Source organism: Ascaphus truei, chromosome 2 (genome assembly GCF_040206685.1).
Source record: "Ascaphus truei isolate aAscTru1 chromosome 2, aAscTru1.hap1, whole genome shotgun sequence".
Classification (NCBI taxonomy): domain Eukaryota; kingdom Metazoa; phylum Chordata; class Amphibia; order Anura; family Ascaphidae; genus Ascaphus; species Ascaphus truei.
The window spans coordinates 305,816,672-305,833,226 of NC_134484.1; the positions used below are offsets into that span (position 1 = coordinate 305,816,672).

General features: G+C 40.2%; 2 protein-coding genes across 2 annotated transcripts in view; both read right to left on the reverse strand.

Moving 5' to 3' along the window:
* The window catches only part of RAMP3 (receptor activity modifying protein 3), a 474,329-nt gene that overhangs the window by 231,458 nt on the left and 226,316 nt on the right, over positions 1 to 16,555 (reverse strand). The gene's annotated exons all lie outside the window — the stretch shown is intronic.
* Positions 7,955 to 9,200, reverse strand: LOC142488849 (uncharacterized). Its single transcript, XM_075589187.1, has 3 exons — positions 8,940 to 9,200; positions 8,003 to 8,576; positions 7,955 to 7,964 (listed from the first exon to the last, which is right to left on the reverse strand). Exons 1-3 carry the CDS (start codon positions 9,034 to 9,036, stop codon positions 7,955 to 7,957), a joined length of 681 nt encoding a protein of 226 aa, XP_075445302.1. The 5' UTR covers positions 9,037 to 9,200.

A 16,555-nucleotide genomic window follows, 5' to 3' on the forward strand; every position in this document is an offset into this window, starting at 1 on the left:
AGCATTTGCGGGTCACATTACTCATCATGTGATGATGTGGCAAGGGAAAATACTATACTACACTCTTAAAGGAGAATCTCACATCATATCACACATTTTACTCAACTCAGCGACAATTATTTACATGATGTCACACATGTCACACATACACCGTATATTCATGTTCCTTTACATTACACAATGCTTGTAATGTGTCACGCATCTTTAAACCTTCATGTACATCTAAATTCTCATGTTTACATCTACGTTTGGGTCCTCCCTATTTTCATGACGTCACTTATTGGACGCTCAATCACATTGCATGTTTACATTGTAACCGTTGCATTACAAGCACTTCAACCTAACTTATACACACATGTACAGTAATTCATCATTGGGACACCTTGTAAACTCATTCTATACCAACTATCCTCCTTACACAAATGCATGCATATGCACACGACTATTCATTGTTGCCAACATGTCACAATAACATGGATAATTACACATGTTACACAAAACTTTTCCCACGTCAATCTCAGCCTTTTTGTCTCATTACATGACTGACTCTTGCGTTCACAAGTGTTACATGCATTGCACATGCAACTATTTATTTGCAAGCAATCTTTGTACAAAGCTTCACGTCACATCATTGCCAAATATCATCATTCCCTGCAGAATACACACAACAAATACTTAGAACAACAAGTGCACACAGCTTGCCACAGAAGTACTTTATTATGGTAATGTAACACCTTGCATTTTACTATGTCACCTGACATCATCACATACCTATTTAAAGGACGCACATTACCTGCTCATTCACAGCTACTCATTTCAAAATGTTGCGAATGTTTAGGAGACGCAGGAACATTCTTTTCTATGACATGCTTGATGATCAAGAGAATCATATAGGGCAAGGTAGGGACACACCGAGGGACAGTGACAGTGACGCGGATACGACAGGGACAGGGAGAGGGACAGGCCGAGGGACAGGTAGAGGGACAGGAGATCAGAGGAGAAGACAGAGGAGACAACTTGTGCCTCGTCCGCGTCTGTACAGGGAGAGAACCCTGTTAGATGGGATGAGTGAGGAGGAGATTGTAAGTCGCTATCGTTTGAGTTCAGCAGCAATCTTAGCTCTTTATGAGGAGATAAGGGGGGATTTAGATTTTTTCACAGCCAGAGGTCGTGCAGTCCCTGGGCTTGTTAAAATGCTGTGCTCATTACATTATCTTGCTTCCGCGTCATACCAGACAACTGTGGGCATAGTGGGCGGGGTCTCGCAATCTACATTCTCGCGGGCCTTGACCCAGTTTCTCTATGCACTCAATAGACGCGCTAGGAATTATATTCATTTTCCTACAGAGGCGACAGAGTGGCTGGAAGTCAGGACTGGCTTTTATAATATAGCAGGGATACCATCTGTGCTGGGTGCAATCGATTGCACACATGTTGCTTTGATTGCACCTAGTCAGAGTGAGCATGTGTACCGCAATCGGAAGCACTACCATTCACTCAATGTACAGGTGGTATGTGATGCGACGATGAGGATAATGCATGTGGTACCCAAGTTCCCTGGTTCCAGTCACGATTCCTCTATCCTGAGGAACTCTTCAGTCTTCCATGCGTTCGAAGAGGGACATTTTGAACCTGGTTGGCTGCTGGGTGAGTACATATTTACATGTTCTAACACAAAACACATGTTGATTTAGGAATGTTGGCATTGTACAATTTGATCACTAATGTCAGCTTATGTGTGCTCCATTCATTATAGGTGACTCAGGATACGGAATTAGGCCGTGGCTCTTGACTCCGGTGCTAAACCCTCAAACTGAAGCAGAGGACAGGTACAATGCAGCCCATATATCTACAAGATCTGTTATAGAGAGGACATTTGGCCTACTCAAGACCAGGTTTAGGTGTCTGGACAGAACTGGTGGGGCTCTTCTATACAAGCCTCAAAAAGTGTCTGATATTATCCTTGCCTGTTGCATTTTGCACAATGTTGCACTCAGGCACAATGTACAGTCAGACCTAGCTGAGGCTTTGGTAGACGAGCATCCCACCCATGTAGCTGCTGAAAATGAACAAACAGCCAGTGGTGGCCAGACACGACAGAATCTCATCAATTCATTTTTTTCTTGTAAGTACAAACTCATATGTTCCTAGTACTACTTTTATAGTTTAATTATGTTATATTAACAATAATGTTTCTTTATATAACCTTCTGTTAGGACACAGATGAATATGGGTTGCACACCTTTCTTTTCTCTGCTGTGTGCACAAAGGGATGTGGCACCGGTATGTTATTGTTGCACAGGTTATATAATCCCTCTTCAATTGTACTTTAGTTGTGTGTATGTGAATACAACTTGGGTAACAAAGCAATAATATTTTAGCATTGTGTTATTCCTTATGCTAAGACAAAACACATATTATGCCCATAATCATTCATGCTTCTAGTATGCTTACATACAATGTTATTGGTGCAGTGTAACATGTACATCCATATGATGTGTACACCAGGCTGATTTACATTTTGAATGTCATGAAATATACATGGTGTTGTACATTTAACACCAAATACACACTTTGCTGTGTTGTTTACGGTACTGAAGATGGCATGTCAATGTTTGCAATTTATATATTGTTCCTTTGCATTATAGGTATATCTCCAGTATGACTGATCATGGTATGTATATTTGCTGACATCTCTCATAAGATGTGGCTACCTCAATCTTCCTATAATTATTGGAACTAAAAACCCAACATATTGGTTTAAACACAAATGTTACATATATGTACTTTCTGTATCATGTATATGCATTTAGCTACTCTTGAGCTTTCATGTGCATTGTATTACAAAATGATTACTCACATTTCATCACATTTTATGTATGTTTCCTTATAATTTCCATTAATGTAATATAGAGGTGGTTGGAGAAAAGGGGATAACTGTACTTACACTGGCGACACACTTTATTCGAGCTCGGCTAGTCCCACGAATTCGGGTATACCCGGGTGTATTGAGGTTTGTGACTGTTTTCTGCCCGAGTGCATTGAGGTATTTTCCAAGCAGGGATTGAAGCATTTTATTCCCGCTGGCTGCAATACTGCACAGTACATATATATATACTGCATTACAATTCATGAATTTATGCCATCTGGTAGACACGCGAAGCATTGCAGCCTATTAAATCCTAATCATTATCATTTAACAGATCAGCCGCCCGTCAGCCAGGCATGAACCCAGGCTGGGAAGGCAAACGCAACGGGGCTTGTCAGAGGTGAGGAGCGGCGCATTCCAGGTATCTGCCAGGTACATACCGGGTATTTGCTCGAATAAAGTGTGTCGGTGCAGTATTTGTTTACTTACGGGAGCACATTCATCACTAGCATAGACACACTTTTTAAGACAACTGTTTGTGTCTCTATCAATTGGTGTAGGATCCATGTATAACACCGACAAATGATAACACCAGCTTTATTATGGTAGCTTATATCATCATATTGACTATACTATGTATTTCTAAACGATTAATAAACACAGTAAACTATAGTTAGTTAGGTTAATGAAATATACACAGAAACGTACTTCATAACATGATGGTGATGTCATATTCAGAACATCATGCATTGGAGGGGACCATAACATCTGGCCACTAACATTATTTGCTACAGTCCCAAACCATTTTATCTACATACCCATGTAACAAGAGATTTTAAAAATAAATGGCTACTTGGTTGTAAGTGTCCTTTACATTGGGAGAAGGAGTGGCTCAGTGAGTAAAGACACACACTGGCACTGATAGTTTGAAGCAGGGGAGTCTGGTTCAATTCCCGGTGTGGGCTCCTTGTGACCTTGGCCAAGTCACTTTATCTCCCTGTGCCTCATGCGGCAAAAAAACATTTGTACGTTCCACGGGCCAGGGACCTCAGGCTGAAACATGTGTCTGTAAATCGCTGCGTACAACTAGCAGCCCTATACATGAACATGCTCATATTATTATTATTATTGTTACATAGTTTCGACAGTCATACGTTCCATTACATATTAGAATACACAAATGTGTTAGCAGAGTGGGAATGGTTGTTATATATAAAACACAGCATGTCATAAAATGTTAGTAGTCATTAAAGAACACTCAATAAAAATTCATGAGGCACTCTTTTGCAACATCATTATGTTAATTAAGTGCTTATGCAATATAGGCATAAGGGTATCACATTTTTAATTGTTTGTTAATAAGCGCTGCAAGCAATATAAAATTAGTTCCATATGTAGTATAGTAGTCGGTGGCTCCTCCTCACAATCATCTCATATAAAGGTAGACTCTTCTGAAATCATACATTGATCCGATTGTATCTTCCCCGACATCTCTGAAATACAGCAAACACATGATGGTCAAAGATGGCACCTTACTAGATATGCATCCGTGACAACGCGTTACGCAGCTCTATATGATTGTGTAGATACACACGTCAGTCACTTATATGTTAGAAGTAAAACTGTTCATCAGTATGTAATGTTTCTTTAAATTTGTAGCAGGCATAACTATGTATAAGAAGTGAACGTTGCCTGTATACTGAAAGATGTGCGCGCACATCTTTGTGTGCGCACGCACTTCACGCTTGGCTCCACTAACTGTTAGCGCATGCGCAAAACAAAGCGTACGTTGTGCGTTCAATACATGTTGAAAATACCAGTAAACATAACATCTTTATTTCAAATACAATGAAGACGAAACTACATTCGTTCTAAACGAGTACATCTGTATTCTTTTTAAACAGACGTGTTTGAACAGAAAGCACGGCCGATAACACAATGCGCAAATGCAATACGTGTGACGTCATGTTAAGCCAGCGTGAAACGCACGCTAACACTCCTCCCACTCAATTAACATTCGGCTAACGCCCAGGGTACGCCTACAAACACTGAGCCGCACGCATCACACACTGCAGTTACCGTTACTATAACAAAACATGACAGCCAATAGGCTTTGAGGCGCGCACGTCGCTTGGGGGCGGGGCTTACATCAGTAATCCTTTTTAAGGACGCCTTGGCCCATGACAAGGGTCCCACGTCATACGTGGTGGACCCGGTTTTCAATGTTGTAGATGTTGCATGATAACAAAACAGGTATGTGTTAGAGTAATGGTAAAATGTTGCTAATATGTTTAAAGGGATAGGAAAGTACGTATATTTATTCCGTCAGCAATGTGTACTACTCTTTCAGGTCCTACTATATTGTATTAGGAAACAATTTGTTTGTGATCGCTACATGTTATGCAGTCTGCAATGTTACGCTGTATCCACGCATTGAAAGTGAAAATGGTGGTTACAAAAAAAAAAAAAATTTAAACGCAGAGTCAACGCATAACGATTGTTATATTTACCATTCTTCTAGAATTAACTCTTCGCCTGGCTGCAACTGGTCGCTCCAGAAATGCAAGCCATTTTCATCCACGCTTAACCCAACCGCTGAATCCAGTATGGCACATATCTCCTCCAGGATGCGCTCATAGGAATCGCCACTGCTTTCTTCAAATAATTGGTCGGGAGGTAGGTTCATTTCTTCCGGTTCCCATTCCAATGCAATTTCAGCTGAAAGGCTTGGTACATAATCATAGTACTTTTGTTCTTGTACAATGTGGGTTTCAGGAATGGAGGCTGCAGATATTGCAGCACGTATCGATTCAAACGGATCAGTAGTAGCGGATACATTGCTATTGCCATTAGGAATAAATATGCCTTTCACGACAATATAAGTGCCGTCTTTCAGGATAAATTGTTTTTCCGGGGCAATCTTCCAGAAACCATAGGTGTGTTGTAGCTTATCCTGGTCACGTTCAAAAAAGTCATTACTTGATAAAGTGAATCTTATTGAGGAATTAAAATTCCGTGCATGCTTACGGTCTTGGTAATAAGGATATTTTGCTCGAATGAAATCATCGATTTGGCGTGTGCTTGCTTTCTGTCCGCGACTGTTCAAGATGGCTTCACAGATCATGTACTTATACCCTAAAAGGGGATTAATATTGTTAACGAATTCATCAGCCATGTCTGAGTAGCACAAAAGCTGTGTGCAGGTCTGTGTTATTTGCTCATCAAAATGAATGTGCTGAATGGCTAACAAACTCCTGTTTTTCCTTGTCAAGGTCAACAAAAGTAACTACTTTGACTCCTTATTTCAAACGCCAATTGGATTTGGTTGTCTAATTGGGTTAACAGTTGTGGTTCGTGATATGGGACTGTGGGAGAAACATTTCTCCTTCTTTTATCTCGTTTGTGAAAAACATCCCTAGACTGTGAATGCGTTCACATAGTGTTTTTTTGAAAACTAACAAAGGCCAGTGTGTGAAAATATTTCTTAGCCAGGCATATCAGTAAAAACACACCTGCAAAAAGAAATGTTTTTTCCCCGCTTACATTTCTGTGTGTATGTGAAAGTCTGGTTAACTCCCTGTCTGCATGAGTTTAAATACGTGTGTATATATATATATATATATATATATATATATATATATAAATATATCTCTTATAAAAATATATATATATTTATATATAATATTTTTTTTTTTTTTATATTGCAGGAGTACACACAACATTGATGGCATTAAGTATACCTTGTATGAAACCTATTTAAATGGTGAGAAACATGATTGAATTAAGTAATAAACATTTGTTTAAGCACAATACTGTTAGAGTCTCATACTTAGGATATTTCTCAAACATTAGGCCTGTATTATTAAAATAGTGTGCTTTCACAAGGAAGCATGAAGTGTATTAGTTTGTGTATACCAGTTTATATAGTACTATATATATATATATATATATATATATATATATATATATATATATATATATATATATATATATATATATATATATATATATATATATATACACACACACATATATACATATATATATATATATACACATATATATATACACATATATACATATATATATATACACATATATACATATATATATATATACACATATATACATATATATATATATATACTCACACTCACACTCACACTCACACTCAGTGTGTGTGTGTGTATATATATTATTATACATTCTGAGATGTTATAGAAACGAACACACAACTGATTAAAGGACAAAATTACAATGGCCAAGCAAGGCAAAGGTAAGTAATAATTTACACATAATCCTGCTGTACACGTACAAGAAAGATGTTTGCACTTACTTAGGTGTTTTAATAATTGCATGTGACTAATATGCATATGCAATTCTTACATCAATTAACACACCCAAATGCAATGTTTTGCTGCAAAGTCAATGGCAGCTTCTCTAAACTTAGCAACTGGCTCCTGGTGGACCATTACTGAACAGACGATTACAACATAAATATTTATAACACAATTAATTATGAGTGTTAACATTTCCAAACCTTCACGTGTACAAGAACATAGTTGAAAGTTTGGAAACAACACAGTCTTCAGCATACATACAATAGTAATTAGATAATCTGAAGTCAACAAAACAAGGCCAAACACATATTTTCTGAATTATAACATTTATTTTTTTTGTTCCTTTTGTGAGCGAGTAACAGGCCTGCTTGTTGTCTCTTGAATTTTCCTTTTTCTTTTGCCACCAACTTTAGGCACAACAGAGCCACTTTGAGTGGCCTCTGGCACTTCACGGGCAGGGCTTGTGGCCAGTGACTGTTCACCTACAGGGCTTGTGGGCAGTGATTCACCTACAGGGCTTGTGGCCAGTGACTCACCTACAGGGCTTGTGGGCAGTGATTCACCTACAGGGCTTGTGGCCAGTGACTCACCTACAGGGCTTGTGGGCAGTGATTCACCTACAGGGCTTTTGGGCAGCGACTCACCTACAGGGCTTTTGGGTAGTGACTGTTCACGGACAGGGCTTGTGCCCAGTGACACATGTGAGCAAGTTGGTAGACACTGCACAAGTGATGGTTGGTCTGTTTCATGTGTGTCTTTTGTTGTTTTTGACCAAAAACTGGTCAGTACTAACTGCTTGTATTTTGTTTTTGTGGGCTCCTTTGTAGGTGTCAGCTGCTGATTTTGTACAGATGGCAGTGGTAGTATGTCGTCAGGAACCTGCACAGCAATGTCTGCTACTTGACCGGTAACATTTGGGCCTGGTGAATGAATCTCAGATGAATGTGGTGAAAACTGACCTGCATGAACAGATCCTGGCTGGGAGGTGTTGAATTGTGGTACATTAGTCATTCTCCAGTAATTAGCTTGTGTTTGCTGAACAACTAATGCTTCGAATGAGGTGTTGATTTTTTGCAACTGTTTAGGCACTTCAATGAAGACTCTGTGGAGATGTGCCAATTGTGATACTGTTTCTTCCTGCAGTCCAATCATCCTTTCCAGCACTGTCATCATGTCTGAATGGCGACGATTTTCTGCGTCCACTATTTTTCCCTCTGAAGCTACAATTGCATCGTATGTGGAAGTTGATGGACGATTTGGCGGTACAACAGTTTCTATTGGCACCTCTTCATGGTCACATGATTGTATTTCAGTCTCTTCTGTGGCGTCATCCTCATCATACTCATCATCCTCATCACCATGATGTTCTAAAAAGAAATGTACACATTATTAAATGGCATGTTAATGTATGCTGTGTTACTATGTAATTGTACTGTGTCCTAAGTAACACCTAACATGTTAGCATACGTTTTATAACCTCATTAAAAACTACCTTGACTTACGAATAATGTTTGGACTCAGTATGAAATATGAATGAATGAAAAGTTGCTCTAAACTCAGAAGTCCTACATGATAATTAACATCACTAACACAATACATGTTGCCTTACACTTAATTTTCACTGACACTAAGTAATCCTATTTAAAGAAGATGTGCAAAACAAATAATGCACATGACAACATAACATATAGAAGAGCACATATTATATGGCCAGCAAATGATACACTCACCTTCTAGTAGTGTTGAGCTGGCTGACCCAGGTGAAGACACTTGTTCCATCTCAGGTGACACATGTCCTCCAGGGGCAACTATATATAACAATAACATAAGTTTTACATTTACATGTGTAAATATTGAACAAACACTTATTGTATGTTCTGTATTTATGATTAACTAACAACATCAGTTCCTTAACCGAAAATGTGTGTGTGAAAGTGAACATAAATAGTTGTAATAACAATGTACATGCCTGTGTACTTAGAAGTTTTGAGTTCCCTAACATACAACATACTATGTTTCTGCAGTAATGCGTGAGGATAAATAGATTAAATGAGTACATAAAAATCATATGTTGTGTAGTGATATCAGTATCATAATGTACATAACTATCATGAGATGACCATTCACAATGGTTATCATGAAGGTGGTCATATTGCAAAAAGTGTTGTTTTTGGTAGAGGATATGTGTGGTACATTAATCGAAGATGTGGCACACCTGAATGTGGCTGTGACTCAACAAGACAACACATGCAGTGTGTGATAATGTGTCTTTCATAGTAGTTCAACTATAGATATGAGTGAACTAATGTGTGACGTACGCTTTGATAAGTAATGAGTTGTTGGGGCATTTAGTAGCTAGAGTTAAGCTTTCCAATGAGTGTGATTAACTTCAGTTGTGCTATTCAGGTTGTAAGAAAGGTATTCCCTTCCCCAAAAAGCCTAATCAGCCACACCTTTCAATGACTTGAAACAGGTGCAAATGGTGTGAACTAAGTTGACCGTGAAATGAGGCTGTAATTAGTGTGTGTGCTGAACCCCACCCCCTCTGTTGAAGTGTATGCTGTGATGAGATATTAATTGCAGCTGCTTTAACACAATGGTAGATGAGCTAAGTAGTCATCTGCAGTGTTTAAGTTATGAAAACAATGACATAACATATGATACGTGTGCCTCATTATGCTGTCTGTATATGACATAAAGCAAAAATGGACCTTTTCTTAAGCAACTATAGATGTGTTAGTGCCAGTGATGTTTGTAGGCCGTTACATGCAATTTCTTTGATGCATGCTTAAAATAGGCAGTAATGTCATGTTTGTCGGAGTAAAATCAATAAAATACACAATAATATGATACATATTTCTGTTCTGTACCTGTAGCTACTAATAATTTCTCATGAACATGTGTTACACGTGTACTACCCTGTTGTTCCCCATCTTCGCCCACCATCAATTGCTTCCACTGCAGCTATGCATTTTGGGAATTCACATGTAAATGAGCACGCAATGGCACGTGCTATATTAGTTACTGCTTTTAGTAGGACTACTACATATATGTCTATTTTGAGATATATATATACAGAATCAGACATATACATATATAGATGCAGGTATGCTTATATTGTGAAGACAGTATAAAAAGCAGTGTAACTATGCAAAATAACTGTAAGCAACGACACGCCTAGTACAGTAATATTTATCACCTGCTGGAAATTGTGACGGATAAATTCCAATGTCACGGTCACCAGCCAAGCCTTCCACGACGACGGTAAGTAATTTTGGCCGAAGCAGCTCCTCCAATGGAGTCAATATGAGACGTTGTGGTGTGGGCCCACCTCCAGTGCCAGTAGCATGCACGCGTTGGTCTTGTATTTTCTTTTTCAATTTGGACCTAATATCATCAAATCTTTTCCGACAATGATACTTGTCCCTGACACGATTCCCACAGGCATTGACACCAATGACTATTGTGTCCCACATTTCTTTTTTGCTTGCTGCACTTGTCCGCCCTTGAAAAACATATAAAAGATATGAGGTAAATGAATAATAATATAAGCACCAGTTTCCTACACTGCTAGCTGTTCCAAGTGATAGCAAACATGCTGTTTTATGTGTAATATGTGCAGCACATGAGCATTCACTACTAAACCTATACATGTAAGCAAGGTTGCATTCATATTGTATGCAGTTCTGGCAAATTGACCGCCTGTGTTTATTTGTCCTTGTAAGGCATGATAAAAAGCTGTGTTTCCACACTAATGAACATAGAAAGATATTGTGTACCCATATTTGCATATGAACAAAACTCAGATGACCTAGGATCACATGTATTTGAATAATAAATGTAAAGTTACACTTACCTACTAAATGTCCATATATACTGTCATAGTGCTCCAGAATGCCAGTGACAAGAGCCCTATTTTCCTGGTCATTGAAGCGAGGATTACGTGGCTTCTCCACACGTTTTTTCCGAGCAGGTTTAGGGTCAGAGCTTGGCTGGTGCTGACTGGACTCTCCTTCTTCCAATGGAAGAGCCTCCAAAAGCTGGCCACCAGCAAGCACGCCACCACCATCCACCCCATCAGCAACTGCGCCACCAGCAGCACTCCCAGCACCAGCACTCCCACTCCTAGCACCAGCACTCCCACTCCTAGCACCAGCACTCCCACTCCTAGCACCAGCACTCCCACTCCTAGCACCAGCACTCCCACTCCCAGCACCAGCACTCCCACTCCCAGCACCAGCACTCCCACTCCCAGCAACAGCACTCCCACTCCCAGCAACAGCACTCCCACTCCCAGCAACAGCACTCCCATTCCCAGCAACAGCACTCCCATTCCCAGCAACAGCACTCCCACTCCCAGCAACAGCACTCCCACTCCCAGCAACAGCACTCCCACTCCCAGCAACACCACTCGGTGCACCAGCAACATCACTCCCCTGAACAGTACGTTCACTCCGACGCGTACTCCCACGAGTAGCACTCCCACTCCCACCAGCATCACTCTTCCCACGCTTTGCGGGCATACTTCCAGCACTCACAAAAAACAGACAAGAAATGTACAGGCAATCACACGACCCACTTCCACATATAAAACAAGACAAAGATGTAAACAAAACAACAAAGGACAAAGCTCACCCAATACACAACAAGTCTCTCAGTCAATATGCAAATGTTCAATCGTCCAGCTCTGTGCGTCTCTCTCTCTCTCTCACTCCCAACAACACAGAGAATGATTAGCAGTACACGTTGCCTTTAAATATGGCGCGCAATCAAAAACATGCTTGTTTCGCCTGATTCAGCAAGATTTGTGATTGTGCAACCTAACAGCACCCCGCCACGCACGCCGATACACCTGTGTGTGATCGGCTCATCATCGTGAGAGTGGGCGGATTTGTTTTCGGGTTGATTTTGAATGTATTCGGCACTTACTGCATACGGAGAGGGAAAAACGCCAATAACATGACTAATCGATAAGCTTGCCGATTTCACATAATCGTCGCTTACTGCATGAGGCCCTATATCCCAAAAAACTGGAGAGGAGTGAATATAATTCAAATGATTTTCCAAAAAGAGAGTTTCTGGATACACAGACTCAGAACTCTAAAACCTCTTGGACTGAATGTTGATTTTGATATAAATGCGTTCTTGGTTTAAAATAATTTCAATTATGTTTTTGACATCACTAGCATGTGATTCACTCAATGGTATATGAGTTTGCACTTTATTTTTTCACCATGCTGCTAATTTAATCACTATCACTGTATTTTGCACAAACTATATAGCATGCAACGTGAAGTTCAAGGTAGTTGTTTCACATGGCCACGTGGTGGAAGTGTCTGCCATAAGGAGGGGAGATTCCATGTAAGATAAAAGCAATAGTACTGAAGCTAATGCAACCACCACATCATAGACAACAGTAACCACCATGCACTTGTAGATGTGGCATCATCCCCATTAGCAACTGAACATGTAAACATAGTCGGTGCATCACCCTAAGGTTGAATACTTGGAGGGCTCCGAATATTCCCCGTAGGCCTACTTGCGGATGTCGCTGTCCCACCCTGTGCTGACAAGCATCTCAAATGGCACCTGGTTTCTCTATTTACAGGTCAACAGTGTGGTTTACATGTTGAACAATTTAGATTGAACACATTAAGCAATCGTGTTTTAGGCAGGGTTTTGATGTGGGTTGGTTAGAGATGCTGCTTTTGCTGCTTTAGTACTACAGGTCAAAGATTTGTACATTATTTACCTAATAAAACTTGTACAGTAGTTTCACCATTAACTTGTATAGATAGCTGTGCTACCTGGTTTCACCATACATCATCTATTGTTATATTATGGTTATATCTGATCTTTACAGGGATTCAAAAATAGAGTTTCTCTAATGTCCACTATATTCAGTCTTTTAAACCAAAGGCTTTTATAAGAATAAAAATATCTTTAGTCCTACCTGTTTATAATAAGGGCTCCAAATCTCTGTGCTCAACACTGTATTACCTGCATTACTCCTCTGTATCCCGCCTTTTTCTCCAGACAAGTGGTCTCTTATAAGTACAGCAAAATAAAAAGTCCCTGACATGGTTGCACTGCAACATGATCCAGAGGACTTATATCAGTTATAAACAGAAATTTAACAACACATCCCAAGAACAACCACAGGAAACATCCTATGCCGATGTCCACTCCCATGCTATGATCATCCTGGCATTAGTGCCTGGGCTTCTGTACTATTTCTATATCTATAATATAAATGATATAGTAATCAATAATAACAACAATATTGTGTCAATTAGTTTCAAGGAGGGTTAAACTTACACAGGTTTAGTTTCTATCGCCTCACTCCCCCCCCCCCCCCCCACACACACCCCACTTAGACAATGAACGTCCAGTTAAGAGATTTAAAATGCCAAGGGGAAGTTAAAGTATGCCTAGGGCCCTGGCTTCTAGGGTTACTGTAATACTACTTCTGAAACTAGAATTGCTAATGTGGAGAAGCATATTATTGTGAAACTGTCAGCTCTAATGAAAAGCCAGGCACAGTGCCACCACTGCCACCAGTGCCAGCTGCTCCTGTTACTTTTGCCAAGCCCATTAAATCATCTGCAAAAGGCACATGATTTTTGTCACATTCAAAAACCTTCATGAAGGCAGAGCTAGCTCTGCCATTAATAGCACAAGGCTCTGCAGAGCTGTTAAAACAGTCAGTTGAGGAAGAAGAAAAGTCACAGGGACATTAAGGGGCCTATTCTAGTAGCTTTGATGTTATCACTGCCAAATCAAACGTTTTGGCATGACCCTACCTCATGGTCTGACATTTGTGTTATCACGGTATTTAAAAAGTCATTGCAAGTCAGAAACCGTGAGGTAGGAAAATGCCAAACCGCTCGGGATAGTAGTGTCTTTTACCTGTGTCTGTTTCTAGGTCTGTCACTGCAATATGCCTGCAGTCTGTAAGAGCTGCACAGCGAGAGCTGCATCTCCCTGCACAGCTCCTACAGATGATTACACTGTTTTTATTTGATTTTAATAACACAGTATTGAAGCAGGGGGTCTCCAGAGCTGAACTGCATTAATCTCAGCCTTGGGGACCCTCTGTTTCCTGAGTTACAGGTCCTGGTATGGGGTGTCAGTATCTCACTGCATTGTTTAAATCTCCCGTCTCACATGACACGAGAGATTTAAACTTTGCTGAGATACCGGAACCCCATACCAGGGCCTTTAACTCAGGGAGCAGAGGGTCCCCCAGGCTGAAATGAATGCGGTTCTGCTCTGGAGACCACAAGCAGGAAAAGGATTGGTTAAGACAGCCGGGTCCAGCAAATGCACCATCAACTCACCAGGTATGTGGAAAAATAAAAAACTGTTTATTAAATTACATTTTTTTTTAATGTAATTTAATAAATAGTTTTAATTTTTCCATATACCTGGTGAGTTGATAGTGCTTTTGCTGGACCCGGCTGTCTTAACCAATCCTTTTCCGGCTTGTGTTCTCCTGCTGATTGGACTGACGCACAGTTGCAGTGAAGGCGCGCTAAACGGATCTCTGCTAGGAACCACGGGAAGACGCCAAGGGATTATTCACACATATGCCCGCAAGTGGGACCACAAGACTGGAGCAATCAACGGAGCGTTCTCGGACGGATCTGAGCTGAATATTTACTTCAAAACATCTCTGGCACTCGGGAGCTCCACAAAGATCAACTATATAGGAGGACGGCACATTTCTTGCAGTGCCCTATACAGCAAGGGGACCACAGCTACTCTGGATGGAGAGTTACACTATGGACTGGGATACAAAGGTAACACTATATAATTCCTTTGTTATGCATACCCTTACCAGCTCTCATTCATAGATCCAATCTCTGCTTACCCTGCCTATTCTCATCTCCTTACTCTAAGCAAATCCAGCGCTATACTTGCCTTTCACAGCCCAGCAACTGTTGTTTCAGACAGATTACTACATTAATAACATGCATGGGATTTTTTTTGAGGCTCCCTCAAATCCTATACACTATCTGTTGAGAGATTTTAGTAGCTTTGCTTTACACACTGCTCTGGAGACCCCCTGCTTCAATACTGTGTTTTTAAAATCAAATAAAAACAATGTCATTACCTTAGCAGCTAACCGCTAAAGTTAAGAAGGTGTTAAATACCAGTGCCCGGTTTATTGGGGGTAGAAGTGGTGGGCTAAGGTGGTATTTGGCCCATGGTGGGAGTTCATGCCTACCTGGAGGGTTGCGGCAGGATTTAACCCCTTATTTACCGTAGCGGTTACTACATAAAAACCAACCACGGGCAACTCCAACCTTCAGCCCACCCTCTCTACCCCTAATAAATATTAAAATACTATACAACCAGCAATACTAGCCAATACACCCATTGATTGCCAGTGTGGTTACCTAACCCCAATGGCAATGAATGTTCACCCTACTACCCAGCCCCTCTACACAAAACAACCCCCCCCCCCCAACACATGCAGTACAGTAATGGGCAAAATATCTATTGTCCAAATCTGGATAATAGCTCATTTGTCCATTAAAAAGAAAACATTATCCAGCCAGTAGAAACGTAATTAAAGTTGTACTTACTCCTGCCAGGTTGAAGGCTATCCTTGTCCTCAGCGTTTTCCAAGGGAAGCAACATTAAAATAAAAAAACTAACTACTGGCCATTAACCCCTTCATTACCTTAGCGGTAGTAACCACTATAGTAATTAAGGGGTTAAACCCCCTGATACCCACCGGGAGGCCTAACCATCCTCCCCAGGGCAACAACGCCAACACCTCAACCCCCATGACCACATATACAAAAGGGGCAAAGGCACTAGCTGCCAAAACTGGATAATAGCATGTTTGCCTATTTCTTTGCAAAACATGGTGATAACAGTACAATACATTACACTTGCCAATAAACCCATTGATTGTCACTGTGGTAAACCATGCCCACAATATGGTCATGGATCGCCACGATTGCAATGAATGGGCAACCTAAAAAACACACCGAATAAAATACATCAGAATGAAATGTAAAAAAAGATTTGCCAATAAACAAATTGATTTTTATTGTGGGCATGGATTGCCACAATGGAAATAAATGGGCAGCCTTAAAAAAAATAACGAAAAAATAAATAAACTAATATTAAATAAAAACAAGCATTTACTAAAAAATGAAGTGCTTATCTTTACCATGAAAGGGGTATTGATAAACACATTGCCAGTCAATGGACATTCTAAAAAAAAAACACAATTAAATAAAATATAATCGATTTGTTTATTAGCTTTGCAAGGATCTACCCTCCTAATCCAATTGTGGCACCAACTCTTCCCCCTCGGTGCAATGATCCT